Genomic DNA, 12,441 nt, shown 5'->3' with positions numbered 1-12,441 from the left:
GAAATACTACTTGAATGTGTAAGCAAAAGCAAACTCAAAGTCAGGCAGTTGGGGATGTCCAGACAACACATATAACTTGGTTACTGTTGTTTCTGCAGACTTACTCTGGGTCTTGTGCAAACCCCAGACAACTAGGAACTTAATCTGTTAAAGCATTTTTATGGCTTCTGTGCCTGATGTTGCTGTTAAGTTGCACAAAGCTAAAAGCTGTGGAATTAAGATCACTCAGGAAATGGGAAGGATCTAACTGAGCATGGGATCTTTAGATGACTCCAGTGCTGTAGGAACTGCTGCAGTCAGCTGTCTTTGTCATCCCTGTATCTTTTCAGCCTGCTTCTGGTCTGATTCTTCAGAGATTTATTACTTTTTTGCAGATAGTTGAATGCATGGAGCTTTGCCTTGGGACAGGTCATAGAATCATAGAATAGTTAGGGTTGGGAAGGACCTTAAGGTCATCTAATTCCAACCCACCTGCCATGGGTAGGGACACTTCACACTAACCCATGCCACCCAAGGCTCTGTCCAACCTGGCCTTGAACAAACCCTAGGGATGGAGCATTCACAACTTCTCTGGGCAACCCATTCCAGTACCTCACCACCCTAACAGTAAAGAATTTCTTCCTTATACCCAGTCTAAACTTCCCCTGTTTAAGTTTCAACCCGTTACCCCTTGTCCTGTCACTACAACCCCCAATGAATAGTCCCTCCCCAGCATCCCTATAGCCCCCCTTCAGTTACTGGAAGGTGATGATCTAGGACAGATATTCTAAAATGAGTAAATGTTCAAGCTTCTGTCCATAGGCAGAAATGATTAGCTGGACAAATAAGGACTGTAAGGCAGTCATTTCAGTAGTCTTTGCCTATATAATAATTTTCCAGATTCTGTAGATAGTATAAATAAGCTTTAGTTGCAAGGGAGAGCAAATTATACGGAGGCCAAGGGAGGGATTTTGAGAACAGTCATGAGTAGGGTTTATTTATTTAAATATAGGGTTTATAATATATACATTAACCTTAATCATGGAGATTCTCCAGCCTACAAGCAGTTCAGTTGTGCATGCTGTTGATCTTGCTTTGGCGTGGGGGGGGTAGGGTAGCGCAGTAGGCACTAGCTTGAAGACATTTTTATGAGGGAGACCGGAATGTTTTAAGATGGCAAGAGAGACTAAACCGGATTAGGAAGACAGTGTCTTCTGAATGACTGTTACAGTGGTTGATCAATGATCATAGGCTTTTCTCAAGTTAGTCCTCTTTTTATCTTTTTCCTGAACTATTTCTTGATTGTTGCGTTCTGCCTGTGTAGTTACTTATCTTGAATGATAGGGTGTAGTATGGGAAGAGTTGTGTCCTCTGCTTGATTGGCCAGGCTCTGCAGAAGTCTAAATAACACACATTAAAGTTTTTATTGGTGACTGATAGAATTTTAGATTCCCTGGGTCATTCCTGACATACCAAGTATGCTTGTGTACTACTGACTTATTTACATTGGTCTAGTAAGAACTGTCTCTATTCTACTGCCTTTTATAGATCGGTTTTGGTTTGGTTTGGTTTTTTTTGTTTGTTTTTTTGTTTGTTTGTTTTTTTTGTTAAACATAAACCATCAGACTGACTCTAGTGTCCATACCTCTCTTTTGTGGCTTTTTCAAGGCTTTGGAGGTTCTTTTATTGCTCCCTCTCCATCACCATCCCCAGTTACTCCAGCTCAAACCAGCTTACTACAGCCTAACTTTGATGCAGCTTTTGGGTCAACAGCTCCAACGACTGGCAGTTCGTTTGATGCATCAGGTGAGCCACAGGGTTTCTTCCTACGAATTTTCTAATGTGTTTTATATTAGATTAATTATTAACACCATATTTAGGCTCTGAGTACAAGAAATATCAGTAATTTCTTTGTTCCTTCTCTACTGGAAGAACCCCCGGTGATGTTTAGGCTGGTGTGCACTCAAGTGCTCTCTGTACCTATTTTCTATTCTCCTACATCAGTAAAAAACACACTAGTGTGAACACCCTTGCATGTGCCTGATTGCATGAATCAGGAATTACACAAGGAAAACACTCTTCTATAAATCAAATATATAGGCAAGTCATCTTGCTGCTGCTGCTGAAGCTGTTCTTGAGCTTGCATGGCACCCGAGTGTACACAAAACAGAGACTGGGATAGTGTTCTTTGCCTGATTATAAGCTTAAACTGTCATCACTGCTATCGTTTTGTTTGCATCTCTTCCATTCTATATTTTCCATGCTGGGTCCTTGCTACAAACTTTAAATTGGTGAGTTCTGCAACTGTATAAGAAAAAATGGTTGGAGTAGTACTGCTGCTTGGTTATTTGGTTGCTTGCTAGTGCACATACTACCCCTTTGTGTCGACTTAACATTAGCATGTACCTCAAATATGGATCAGAAGACAGAATGCGGGCATGAGATGTACAAGATGGTTTGACTTCATGTGATCTAAAAAACGAACTTCTGAGTTTTATGACTGGACTAATGGCTGTCAGTGTGGATGGTTCTGGTTCCTTCTGATCTAATAAGATGTTACTAGGTTGTCCTGATTCCCTGCTGCTTGTGAGTGAATAATAACATCTTGAGACTTTCAATCCTGTTACCCTAAGATGTCAAGGTATCAGACTGCCTTTACCACAGTAATTCTGACTGGTGTTTGCTGCAAGATGTGAATTTTAAAGACATTTTTAATTAACATCGCTTCACAAATGCGTGTACAGCTAACATCTTTCTAAGGATGTCTGTAAGAAAAGTACTGTCGTGTGGAAGTGGTGCTGTATCTACACAGATTCAGCTCTCCAATGAATGTCCTTTTAGGCATGCCCTCCCATATTAGTCTTATTGGTATAGCTCTTTCAGGATTACTGACATTTGGTGTCTAGTAAAATGACATGCATGCCCTTGTTGGCATTAATTGTAATGTCAGACAATGTTTGGTGATGTGGTTGTCTGTGATAGATTTGTCAGAGCAACCGTGAAGTGACAGGTAGTGTTTTCCTTACCAGAGATACTGTTCTAACCCGTTTTCCTTTCACTTTCAGTGTTTGATGGCTTAGGTGATCTTCTTATGCCAACTATGGTTCCTTCTGGTCAATCTATAGCACCTTCAGCCACAGCAACAGTCCCTCCTTCAGCAGCTAGCAAAGGCCTTGGAAGTGATCTTGATTCATCTCTTGCAAACCTAGTAGGCAGTAAGTGACAGATTTTGGGTTTGAGTGGTATGGCATACAACTGTGTTACTTTTCCACAGAGCCAAATACCTGTTTAATTTGTTTCAATGTCCTTCTGTTTCTCTGGGGAGATCGGAAAAGCTATAGTCGGGAATAAGGCCTGATTCAGATAGCTCGTAGTCTGGGTTCATAAACTGTTGGTCTTTCTGCCCAGGATCTCAGTCAAATATTGGGATCTATTCAGTAGATGTGTTTTGTAGCAAGGGAATGTCCAAGGTACATTCAGAGGCACATCAGACTCTTAATGGATGTGCCCTCTGGAAAGCAGAAAGATGGCAAGGTGAAAATTGTCTACAGCATATGATAGCACTGTGCAAGATAAGCAGAAAAGCTGGTGAACACATAGCTGATTTCTTGCTTAATGAGAGGAGAAGTGGGGTGAGGCTTGCACAGCAGCCAGCAACAGACCTTCTCTCAGCAAGTGAACTTTCCAAAACATGTTCTTGAAATGCTAACCTAGAATATGTTCTTTTTCCTGTAGTAGAAAAAGGGCTAGAGCCTTTATAACAAAAGATCAGTAGTAGCAGGCCCCTCAAAAGCCTAACAGGCATGCCTAGGCTAAGGTGTAATAATACTAAAGTCATACTTTGGAGGATTGCACAAATAGAATACTCTGTCAGTATATGTAAACGTACCCCAGCAAAGACCTAGCTGATCTTATGATGCCTACTTTTCTGTTAAGTATGTGGGGAAACTACTATGCTTGGAAGTCAGCAGGACTCTTAATCACTTGAAGCCTTTTCTGCAAGTCATTTGGTATATCCAGGTTTTGGGGGGGGGAATCAAACTTAGCAATTTGTGACTTACATGACTTATGCTGGTCATGTCAGAAAAGTATTCTTTAAAACTTAGCTTAAAACTTCTTCTAAAGAGTAAGGAAACTACTTGGAGTTCCCATGTATGCTAGAGCAGATAAATCTGTGCAAAACTTCCAGGTGACATTGAGATTTACATGTATGTTTCTATATGTATGAGGAACAGAAACTTATTCATGGTAAATAGTTCTGTGCTCTTAAATAACTTTGCGTTTTGTAGACCTAAATTTGTTGTTACTTTGGTCTGCTTATGGAGCAAAAATTGCTTGCTGAAGTATAAGGCATCTGCAGTGTTGCTAAGAAGTTTGTCTTAAAGAAGGGGTACATGTGGCCAGTCCTCTGATGCTGCCTAAATGAAGACAGCCAAAACATTATTATTCTGTATAAGCCCATGTGCAATGAAACATGAGCTGTTACTTTGACATGCTTTAATTTATTAACAAATGACTTTTTTTTTTTTTCTTCAATCTTTCTCACAATTTTCAGATCTTGGAATTTCTGGCACCACTTCAAAAAAGTAAGTTCGACTTTAAAAAACAAAACAAGCAAACAGAACCAACACAAACAAACTTTTCAACTCTGTTATATAGTCTTACATCTGTGTTTATTAAGAATCAATGAACTCATTTTGTATCCCCTCCCCCCTCTCAAAAATCAGTTCACAAAATTCTGGAAAAAGTATTCTGTTCTATATAGGTTCACTGAATAATTAAGGTTAAATGTTCCTGACATAGCTTTTAAACTTGCTGGCTTTAATCTGAGTCTTTATTATTTTGTAAATGTGTATTACCATCTTCATATCGGGTAGCTGGTTTCCAAACAACTTAAGATGAACAAGTAGTCCAAATAATAAATTGTATAGCTTCCCTCAGTAATATAGGCTAATGTGTAATAGTTTTGCTCATCTTTTTGAAGATACTGAATGTGCTTATCATGTAGGCATTTTATTCCATGCAGTGAAAATCTTCCTTTTGCAAAAAAAAAAAATATTTACAGAATTGCATTTATTTTTTAATATATCTTCTTAATCTGTTTTCTTACTTCTGTGTTGAGTTTTCCTCTGTATGCAAGACCACTTTATAATGCATGTTCTTGAGAATGTTTTGTGCCTCTGTGGAGATGATAGGATGGATATGTATAAGCACATAATGAAGTTTATCCCCAAAACTTAAGTTTCCTACTTCATTCAAATGGTGTATCTTATTCTGGACAGAGCAGCCGCTAACAAAATCTGGTTTTGCAACAGCCCTTTTATTCTATGAATGATTTGTTTCTTTTGTATCTATCAGCTTTTTTCAGAACTGAATGCTTTCCTCCTTCAGCTGTCAGAGCAAGATTTCCAGCAATGAAATGACCTTTCAAAGACCTCTAGCAGGCAGCTGTATTGCCTGGCACCAGTAGAATAGGCAGTAGCAGTCCCTCTTCCAACTTTGCAAGGGTATATGCAATAATATGTTACCTTGAGTCAATACTAAGTAAAACTTCTCTTTAATTCTCACCACAAAGGCCATAACCATTTTACTGACTTCAGTATGGAGTGTACGGGTGTCTACTGCTAACAACCCTTGAAACTGAGTGGCACTAAAAGTGTAGTATCTTTCTGTTAATAACTGCATACACCATAAACTAATGTTAATGTATGCCACAACTGGTTTTCATTTTCACTGTGGAGGTATGCAAATAATAGCTCTGTCTCTCTCCCTGTCTATTAGGGGAGACCTCCAGTGGAACGCTGGAGAGAAAAAGTTAACAGGAGGAGCCAACTGGCAGCCAAAAGTAGCACCTGCAACATGGTCAACTGGTGGTGTCCCAAGTGGTCCTTTGGTAGGTGGTCAATCCATTGATACCACTGGTATTGAAACATCAGTATTTTAGGAGACTATGCAATCATATGTGTAGGTACCACTCCTGTCTACTTCAGCTAGAGTTTGGTTCTGTATAAACTATATGATTGTTTCAAGTCACATTTTTAAGACCAGATTTATGCTGTCATAAATAAATCGTTGAGGTCAATGAAAAATACACTGGCATATGTATCAAGATATTACACTAATGATGTTATTCTACATAAACACTTAATACCTGTGGACATTTCCAAGTGTCCTCTTGTGACACCTGTGTGAGGTTAGCTGTACAGGTCTTGCCAGCACCAGGATCAGGTGAATACCCAAAAGACAATGGTATTGGTGCAAAGTTGAACTACTGGAAGGAAAGAAAATAAATAGGTTTTTCTCAAGCTTTCCTGAATTAAGAAGTTGAAAAGACTACACAGTATTCAGATCAGGTATTGATGTTGGGTTAGAAATGGGTAACTTGTTTAGCAGAGTAAAGCAGTTTGTTGGAAAAATTAAGTTTGCCCTGTAAAACGTATCAGGACACACTAACTTTGAGAGAAAAGGGTTGAATTGAGCTAAAAATCTAAATTTGGCATAAGGCAACTTGTCATGAGTAAGTTACAAGAGTAATCCAAAGAGCAGTGATACCTCATCACATCAAAGTTATGCAGGGCATTAAACAACCTCCATTTGAAAAAGGTTGGATTGGGAAGGAAAGGACTGATAAAGGGGAGCATGATCCGTTCAGATCCCTGCTTCCACAGCCAGATGTTAATGTGACTCTAAGCGTGTTCCGGTTTGTTCCTTAACCTTATGGAAGATAAAAAGATTCCCTGAACTTGGTATTTCATTGAACATATTAGTTGTAACATCAACTTTTTTTCTTAATAGAAAGGCTGGGCAATACTGTACAGTGTAAGTGATTCTTTTTTTGATCTCTTATTCTACTCACTAAACACGAAGATACTAACAGCTTCTTACCTGTGCTGCAGTTATTACTGCTGTTTAAAACTTGCTACAAGTTACCTAATATGGCTGCTCTTGGACTGTCTGCCCAGCAGATAATTCTCAGGCAGTGTTTTGAATATGATAGTAGTGATTAACCATTTCTGTGCTGTAAGCTTGAAAATAATGGCTTCAAACTGTCTTTGCTTTACTTGAATGTGAACTATCAGATGACTTGTACTACCCAAAATTTCTAACTTCTGTAACATCAGCCTGATCTTGTAATGGGTTTACTGTCTGATAAATAAGGATTCTTTCTTGAAAGCTGGATGTTTTGATAGCATTTCATGAAACATGGGTGTAACTATAGCAGTTATTTCTCTTAGCTTTACAATCTGTTTAAACTTTTACTAAAATACAGTGCTACAAGTGCTATAGTGTTTTGCCTATCAGTTTTGAAACTGCAATGCTTTCTTACACTATGTAGAAGGAGGAGGAAAGTACATGCTTTCCTGGGCCTAATTTGAATTGTATTCAGTAAATGGAGTCTCTTCATGATGAGAATGGAGTCTGTCACCCATGCTTTCTTCTGAAGAAGCAAGCTGAGCATCAGCATAAGGACTCATTCAACTTTTTCATTCTTTGAAGCATTGTGATTTTGAGGTTAGGTATTATCTGCTGCATAACAGCTTACTGTCCAGAACAGCTCTGAGACTTCTGGGGGCTCCGTGCAGTTTCCAGATGCTTGGTGTGACAGAGATTCTTGCTTTTTTAAGTTGTTTTAAAAACATTTTTTAGACGGGAGCCGTGCCTCCAGGAAGCGCTGTTCCTGCCGCAGGAGGTACCCCACCTGTCCCACAGCCAGGGGCCGCATTTGGGATGGTGAGTCTCTTTTGTTATGCTGCTCTCCTTTCTCTACCCGGAATTGTACTCACACTGCATTTATTCACAGCCCCCAGCAGGCGCAGGCGTACCCATGATGCCCCAGCAGCCAGTTATGTATGGGCAGCCTATGATGAGGCCACCATTTGGAGCTGCCACTGGCCCTGGCGTACAGGTATATGTTACTGCTAGATGAATATTGATTGCTCTCCTTTTCTTTAGAATGTAGCTAGTGTAGATGCATCATCTCAGCTCAGTTCTAACTATAGGTCTGTAAATGTGGTATGAGCTGCCTGACTTGCAATAGATCACATGAACTGTGTTGACGTTTTCATTTGTCAGTTCTCTTGTATGAGACAAGTGGAAGAGGTTTTGTACAGCTAACCACATCTAGATCTGGTTTTGGGTGTTACCTCAATAAAAGCTCAAAGCTGATGGGTATTCCTATTCTGTTCAGAGCTGGTAAAAGTTTACTAGAGCTGTACTCAGCATCTTCCCTTCCAGCCAAAAAGATTCCTCAGAAAACTGGCCTTCTGCTTATGAACAGGCTTTCTCAGTACATACAACTTTATCTGTTTCAGGATGGTAGTTTTCTGGTCTTCTGTCAGTACATAACAAATACATTTAAGTATGAATTACCATAGAGCATATAACATTGGAGCACTCAGGATGCATACTTTCCACAGTGATACACAAATTGAAATACTGTGGGGTAAAGTTTTTCTTCTAAGTTACATTGGGGTGGAGGAATGCAAATGAATAATCTTAATTTTTAGTCACTCTATATTCCTTTGTAAGCCATCAACCTGTAGCAAACCACACATTTTAATTAAGGAGCCACATCCCCATTGAAGTTTGTCTGGGTGTTCTGTGTAGAATGGGAAGAACTTGAAACTACTCTGAGAAGGTACTTGATCTTGCTTTTCCTCCCACATTAAACAGTCTCTGCACTTAGATTATCAAGAATAATACTATGGGAGACAAACATTTTTTTCTCAGAGAAGGGTAGTCATTGAGGTGCCAGGGCTGCATACATGGTATCTCCAGTGCCCTGACTAAGGCAGGGATGGGGAGGAGTAAGGACAGAACGACAGAATCATGTGGCTCCCTAGTGAGAAGAGATACATGGAACTTGAAAACCTGGTATTTTCTGTGGAAAAACTGATGATACTTGTACCTACCAGAGGAGGAACAGAGTGTAATATAGTAATGTCTCAAGTACCCTTTTGACTCTTATTTACATTACCAATGTAGAACAACTTGTACTAAAATGCTAGTCAAGGGGGTTTTCAGACATACCCTGCAGCATGCACTCTGCTTATTCTGCACTTGGTGTTTAACATCTAACAGTTGTTTAACTTCTGTCTGGGTTGATGATCCTAACACCATTCTGTCTTACAGAGAGAGAGTGATTTGAAGCTATGCTAATTAGAATATGTAGTGTCTATACTCTTATCCATTAAACCAGCCAAACACTGTTAACCCTTTAGTAAGGATGGACTCTAAACAGTGCTTGAGCAAAATAGCAACATGCTGAACTTGTGGAAAAATGAAGACTTTGTATGCTTGCAGTGTGCTTATGTGAGAACCAGCTGTATCTACCTAATGCTTGTGTACCCTTGTCTGCTTTGTTTTGTTCTGCCTTCCTGGCTGGCGTCTATTAGCTTTCTCCAAGCCCAACTCCTGCTACTCAGAGTCCCAAGAAACCTCCAACAAAGGACCCATTAGCGGATCTTAACATCAAGGATTTCTTGTAAACAATAAGGTATTCTGTGGCTGCCTGCCTAAGCATGTTATGCTGTGGTACATGTTTGGCACACAGATGTTGATTAGGCCAGTAGATTGAATATGACTGATAAAATTGTAGCAGCAGAGATAGGTAGAAACATGCACTATAATGTGCTGGTTTAAACAGAAAAACGCATTATCTGTCCACACTTCTAATTTTAGCCTGAAAGCTTGACTTTTGGCTAGTTTGTTTGTTTGTTTTTCCAAAAGTGATTGCCAGGCAAAGCTATCTTCATTCTGTAGCTTCCATTTTTACCTTGGTTCCATCCATGGGGTTTAGGTTTGGTTTTGTTGGGTTTTTTTGTTTGCTTGTTTCTTTCTTTCTTTTTCCTGAAATTAATACTGAAACAAATAGAATAATAACAGTGTATAAATACTGGGGCCAAATCAGTGCTGAATAGTCTTGTTCCAGTCTTGTGGGTGTGGAAACGGATTTGGTATCATAGGTGTGAAGGGATCAAAAGAGGAAAAACTTACACATCCTGCTTTACAGTTTTCAAGGTGCTACTATTCTGAATGCTAAGGTATGAGGTCCTGATCAGTGCTGTGTAGAACAACAGTGGGTAAGAAAAGAGGAGTAAATAAAAAGAAAAAAATGGAGGAGGAGTAAAAGAACAGCACTGCAGAAGGGAAGGAAAAATGGCAAAGCCATTACTGTGAGGGTTTTGGAGCAGGATGTGAAGATGGCCGAGTAGATAAATCAGGTTGAACTGACACTTAAGCCAATGAAAATACGATAATGCAGAAGTAAGGTAGGCATTTTATATTTAAGACCAGAATAATTTGTCAAGTGAGGAGAGGACGATCATTACATATCTTTAAAGCCTTCTTCATAAATCCCTTCTCTTTCTTCCTGTAGCTTAATTCAAAGCCATATTCTAAGCCCACTCTGCACTTGAGTTAGCAGCAGCGGATGGGATCAGGCTGCTCTTGACAAGCACCACCCAGTCCCACTTCCCTCTTTTCCAAATTCCACCTCCACTGAAGGTGTACCTGGTACTTGTTGGAGATGGCCTGGAGTGGTGATGCACCTTCATTGCTGGGACTCACTGGTTCCAATGGGTTTATAGTAGACAGATTCATAACTGCTTGTGGGAAGACTGCTGTTCGTGGTAACAACTCCTTTTAAGTGTGAAGTGAGGAGCAGTTTTGGTGCTCTTTCTACATTGTGTTTTATCTAACTTACTATATTGGTTTTCATCTAATATTTTCTATATTCACAGCTGCAGTTTTTCTGACTGGATGATGAAAACATGAGTTTGGAGTCTACAAGCGGATGCTCAGAGTTTCAAAGTGAGCCACCAATACCAAACCCAGCGCTTACTCAGACTTTCTCTTCCTCCTGAAACGTGTAGCACAGCTGTGAAAGTGAACATTAGGAATGTGTACTACCCTAGCTGTTATCCCTACTCTCTCGAAATTTGTGTACTTGGGTTATTTGTGTTTTACAATTTAAACAATGGATGTATGTTTCTGATGCCTTCTAGTGCTTTTCTGAACCTATCCCACAGGGGCAGATTATGCAGCTGTTGTTTGGTGAGCCATTTGGAACGATGTCTGTGGTTTTTGAAGGTTTCAATGTATATAACTTTTTGAGGACACCTAAAATTTCCCTAGGACTCAATTTCTCCTTTATCTGTTACAAAACATAGTATGATAATACCAGATAGTAAGGAAAATACTTATGAAATTGTACGGAATACATTTCTTTTTTCCCAGTCACAGAAATCTCAATTGTTGTGGAAAAAATGTTTTATTTTTGTGGCACTGTATATGTTAAGATAATTAAAGTAATATAAAGGTAAACTTCCGTAACAAAATACTTTTTCAATGATTTACCAAGAATGAAAAAACATATCTGAAAGAATACCATATTTATTGCTGGGTTTATTTTTAAAATCTTTTATTTTAAGTATTTAAGTTTTTGCATTTAAAATTGGCATATTTATCAGTTCTTGCTAAATGCACTGAAAATAAGTAAAGGGTCAATTTCTCTCCATGTAGTTGGAAAAAGCAACCATAGTTGTGCTGGCATGAAGGGATTTCAAATACGAGAGCACTCTTTGGTATATCTGTAGTCAAAACATTAAAAGCGATGTTACTCATCTCTGTTCAGTTCTTATGTACATCTCTTAATTTAGTGCTGACCTGTGTACGCCTTAGGCTAGTGTTTTCTCCATTGCCCCGAATGCGCTGTGAGTAGCTTTTGTACTATTGGTGATTAGATTTAATTCTGATCCAGAGATCCATGCCCTTTACTGTACATACTGTGTTTCTTTAATTTTTATTTGTTCTCATACTGTTTCTGCTGATGGCTTGGCGTAAGATCTTGACTCTTCAATGAGGTCACTGTTGATCAGTGTTACAAGTGGCTTGGCAGTTCTCTGTAAAAGCATATTGGGTTGGAAAGATATTCATCTAAAGTCTTTCAAATGAACTATTTAATCAATGTATGGTACCATTAAAAGTGGTTGTATCTGAATTTGCTGTAGGGATAACATACACTGTTATGGGAAAGTTCTATAAAAAGCTAATTTCAAAATGGCTCTTCTTTGTATTTCAGTTTAAAAAAAAGAATACAAAAAGCTAAAAAAAAAAACCCAAACCAACCCAACAAGAAACCCCAGTGCATGTGTGTCCTCTGAGATGCAATAAACACCTTGATCAAAGTAAATATCTTGTTGCCAGTTTCATGATCGCTGAGATATGTTGAGCACAGTAATACACTTTGAGAGGGGGAAAATGCATATAGGTCTTGACACTGAGTCTGCTGCCTGTGGTAATGACTTTTGCTGATCTTTAAGCATTGCAGGAGAGATCCATACAAAGACAGAGTACAAAGCCACAAGTAAAGTGGGGAGAGGGAGAAAAGAATTCTCTACTTTGACTTATAACATCGCGGGAGGCTTCATTAGAGCTCTTTATCTCCTTAAAATGAAGTAA

The 12,441-nt window shown here is 39.1% G+C and overlaps 1 protein-coding gene across 1 annotated transcript in view; it reads left to right on the top strand.

Moving 5' to 3' along the window:
- The window catches only part of SNAP91 (synaptosome associated protein 91), a 68,366-nt gene extending 56,194 nt beyond the window's left edge, over window positions 1-12,172 (top strand). The window contains exons 22-29 of the mRNA XM_005153141.2: window positions 1,648-1,785; window positions 3,045-3,194; window positions 4,535-4,565; window positions 5,761-5,872; window positions 7,627-7,710; window positions 7,781-7,885; window positions 9,375-9,475; window positions 10,722-12,172. Coding sequence (XP_005153198.1) covers window positions 1,648-1,785; window positions 3,045-3,194; window positions 4,535-4,565; window positions 5,761-5,872; window positions 7,627-7,710; window positions 7,781-7,885; window positions 9,375-9,467 — 713 coding nt within the window. The 3' untranslated portion in view covers window positions 9,468-9,475; window positions 10,722-12,172. The remainder of the gene's footprint in view (window positions 1-1,647; window positions 1,786-3,044; window positions 3,195-4,534; window positions 4,566-5,760; window positions 5,873-7,626; window positions 7,711-7,780; window positions 7,886-9,374; window positions 9,476-10,721) is intronic.
- The last annotated feature ends 269 nt before the right edge of the window (window positions 12,173-12,441 follow it).

This window comes from Melopsittacus undulatus, chromosome 3 (assembly GCF_012275295.1).
Source record: "Melopsittacus undulatus isolate bMelUnd1 chromosome 3, bMelUnd1.mat.Z, whole genome shotgun sequence".
NCBI lineage: Eukaryota > Metazoa > Chordata > Aves > Psittaciformes > Psittaculidae > Melopsittacus > Melopsittacus undulatus.
The sequence above is the reverse complement of the archived record's forward strand: the minus strand, read 5'-3'. Positions and strand labels throughout refer to the sequence as shown.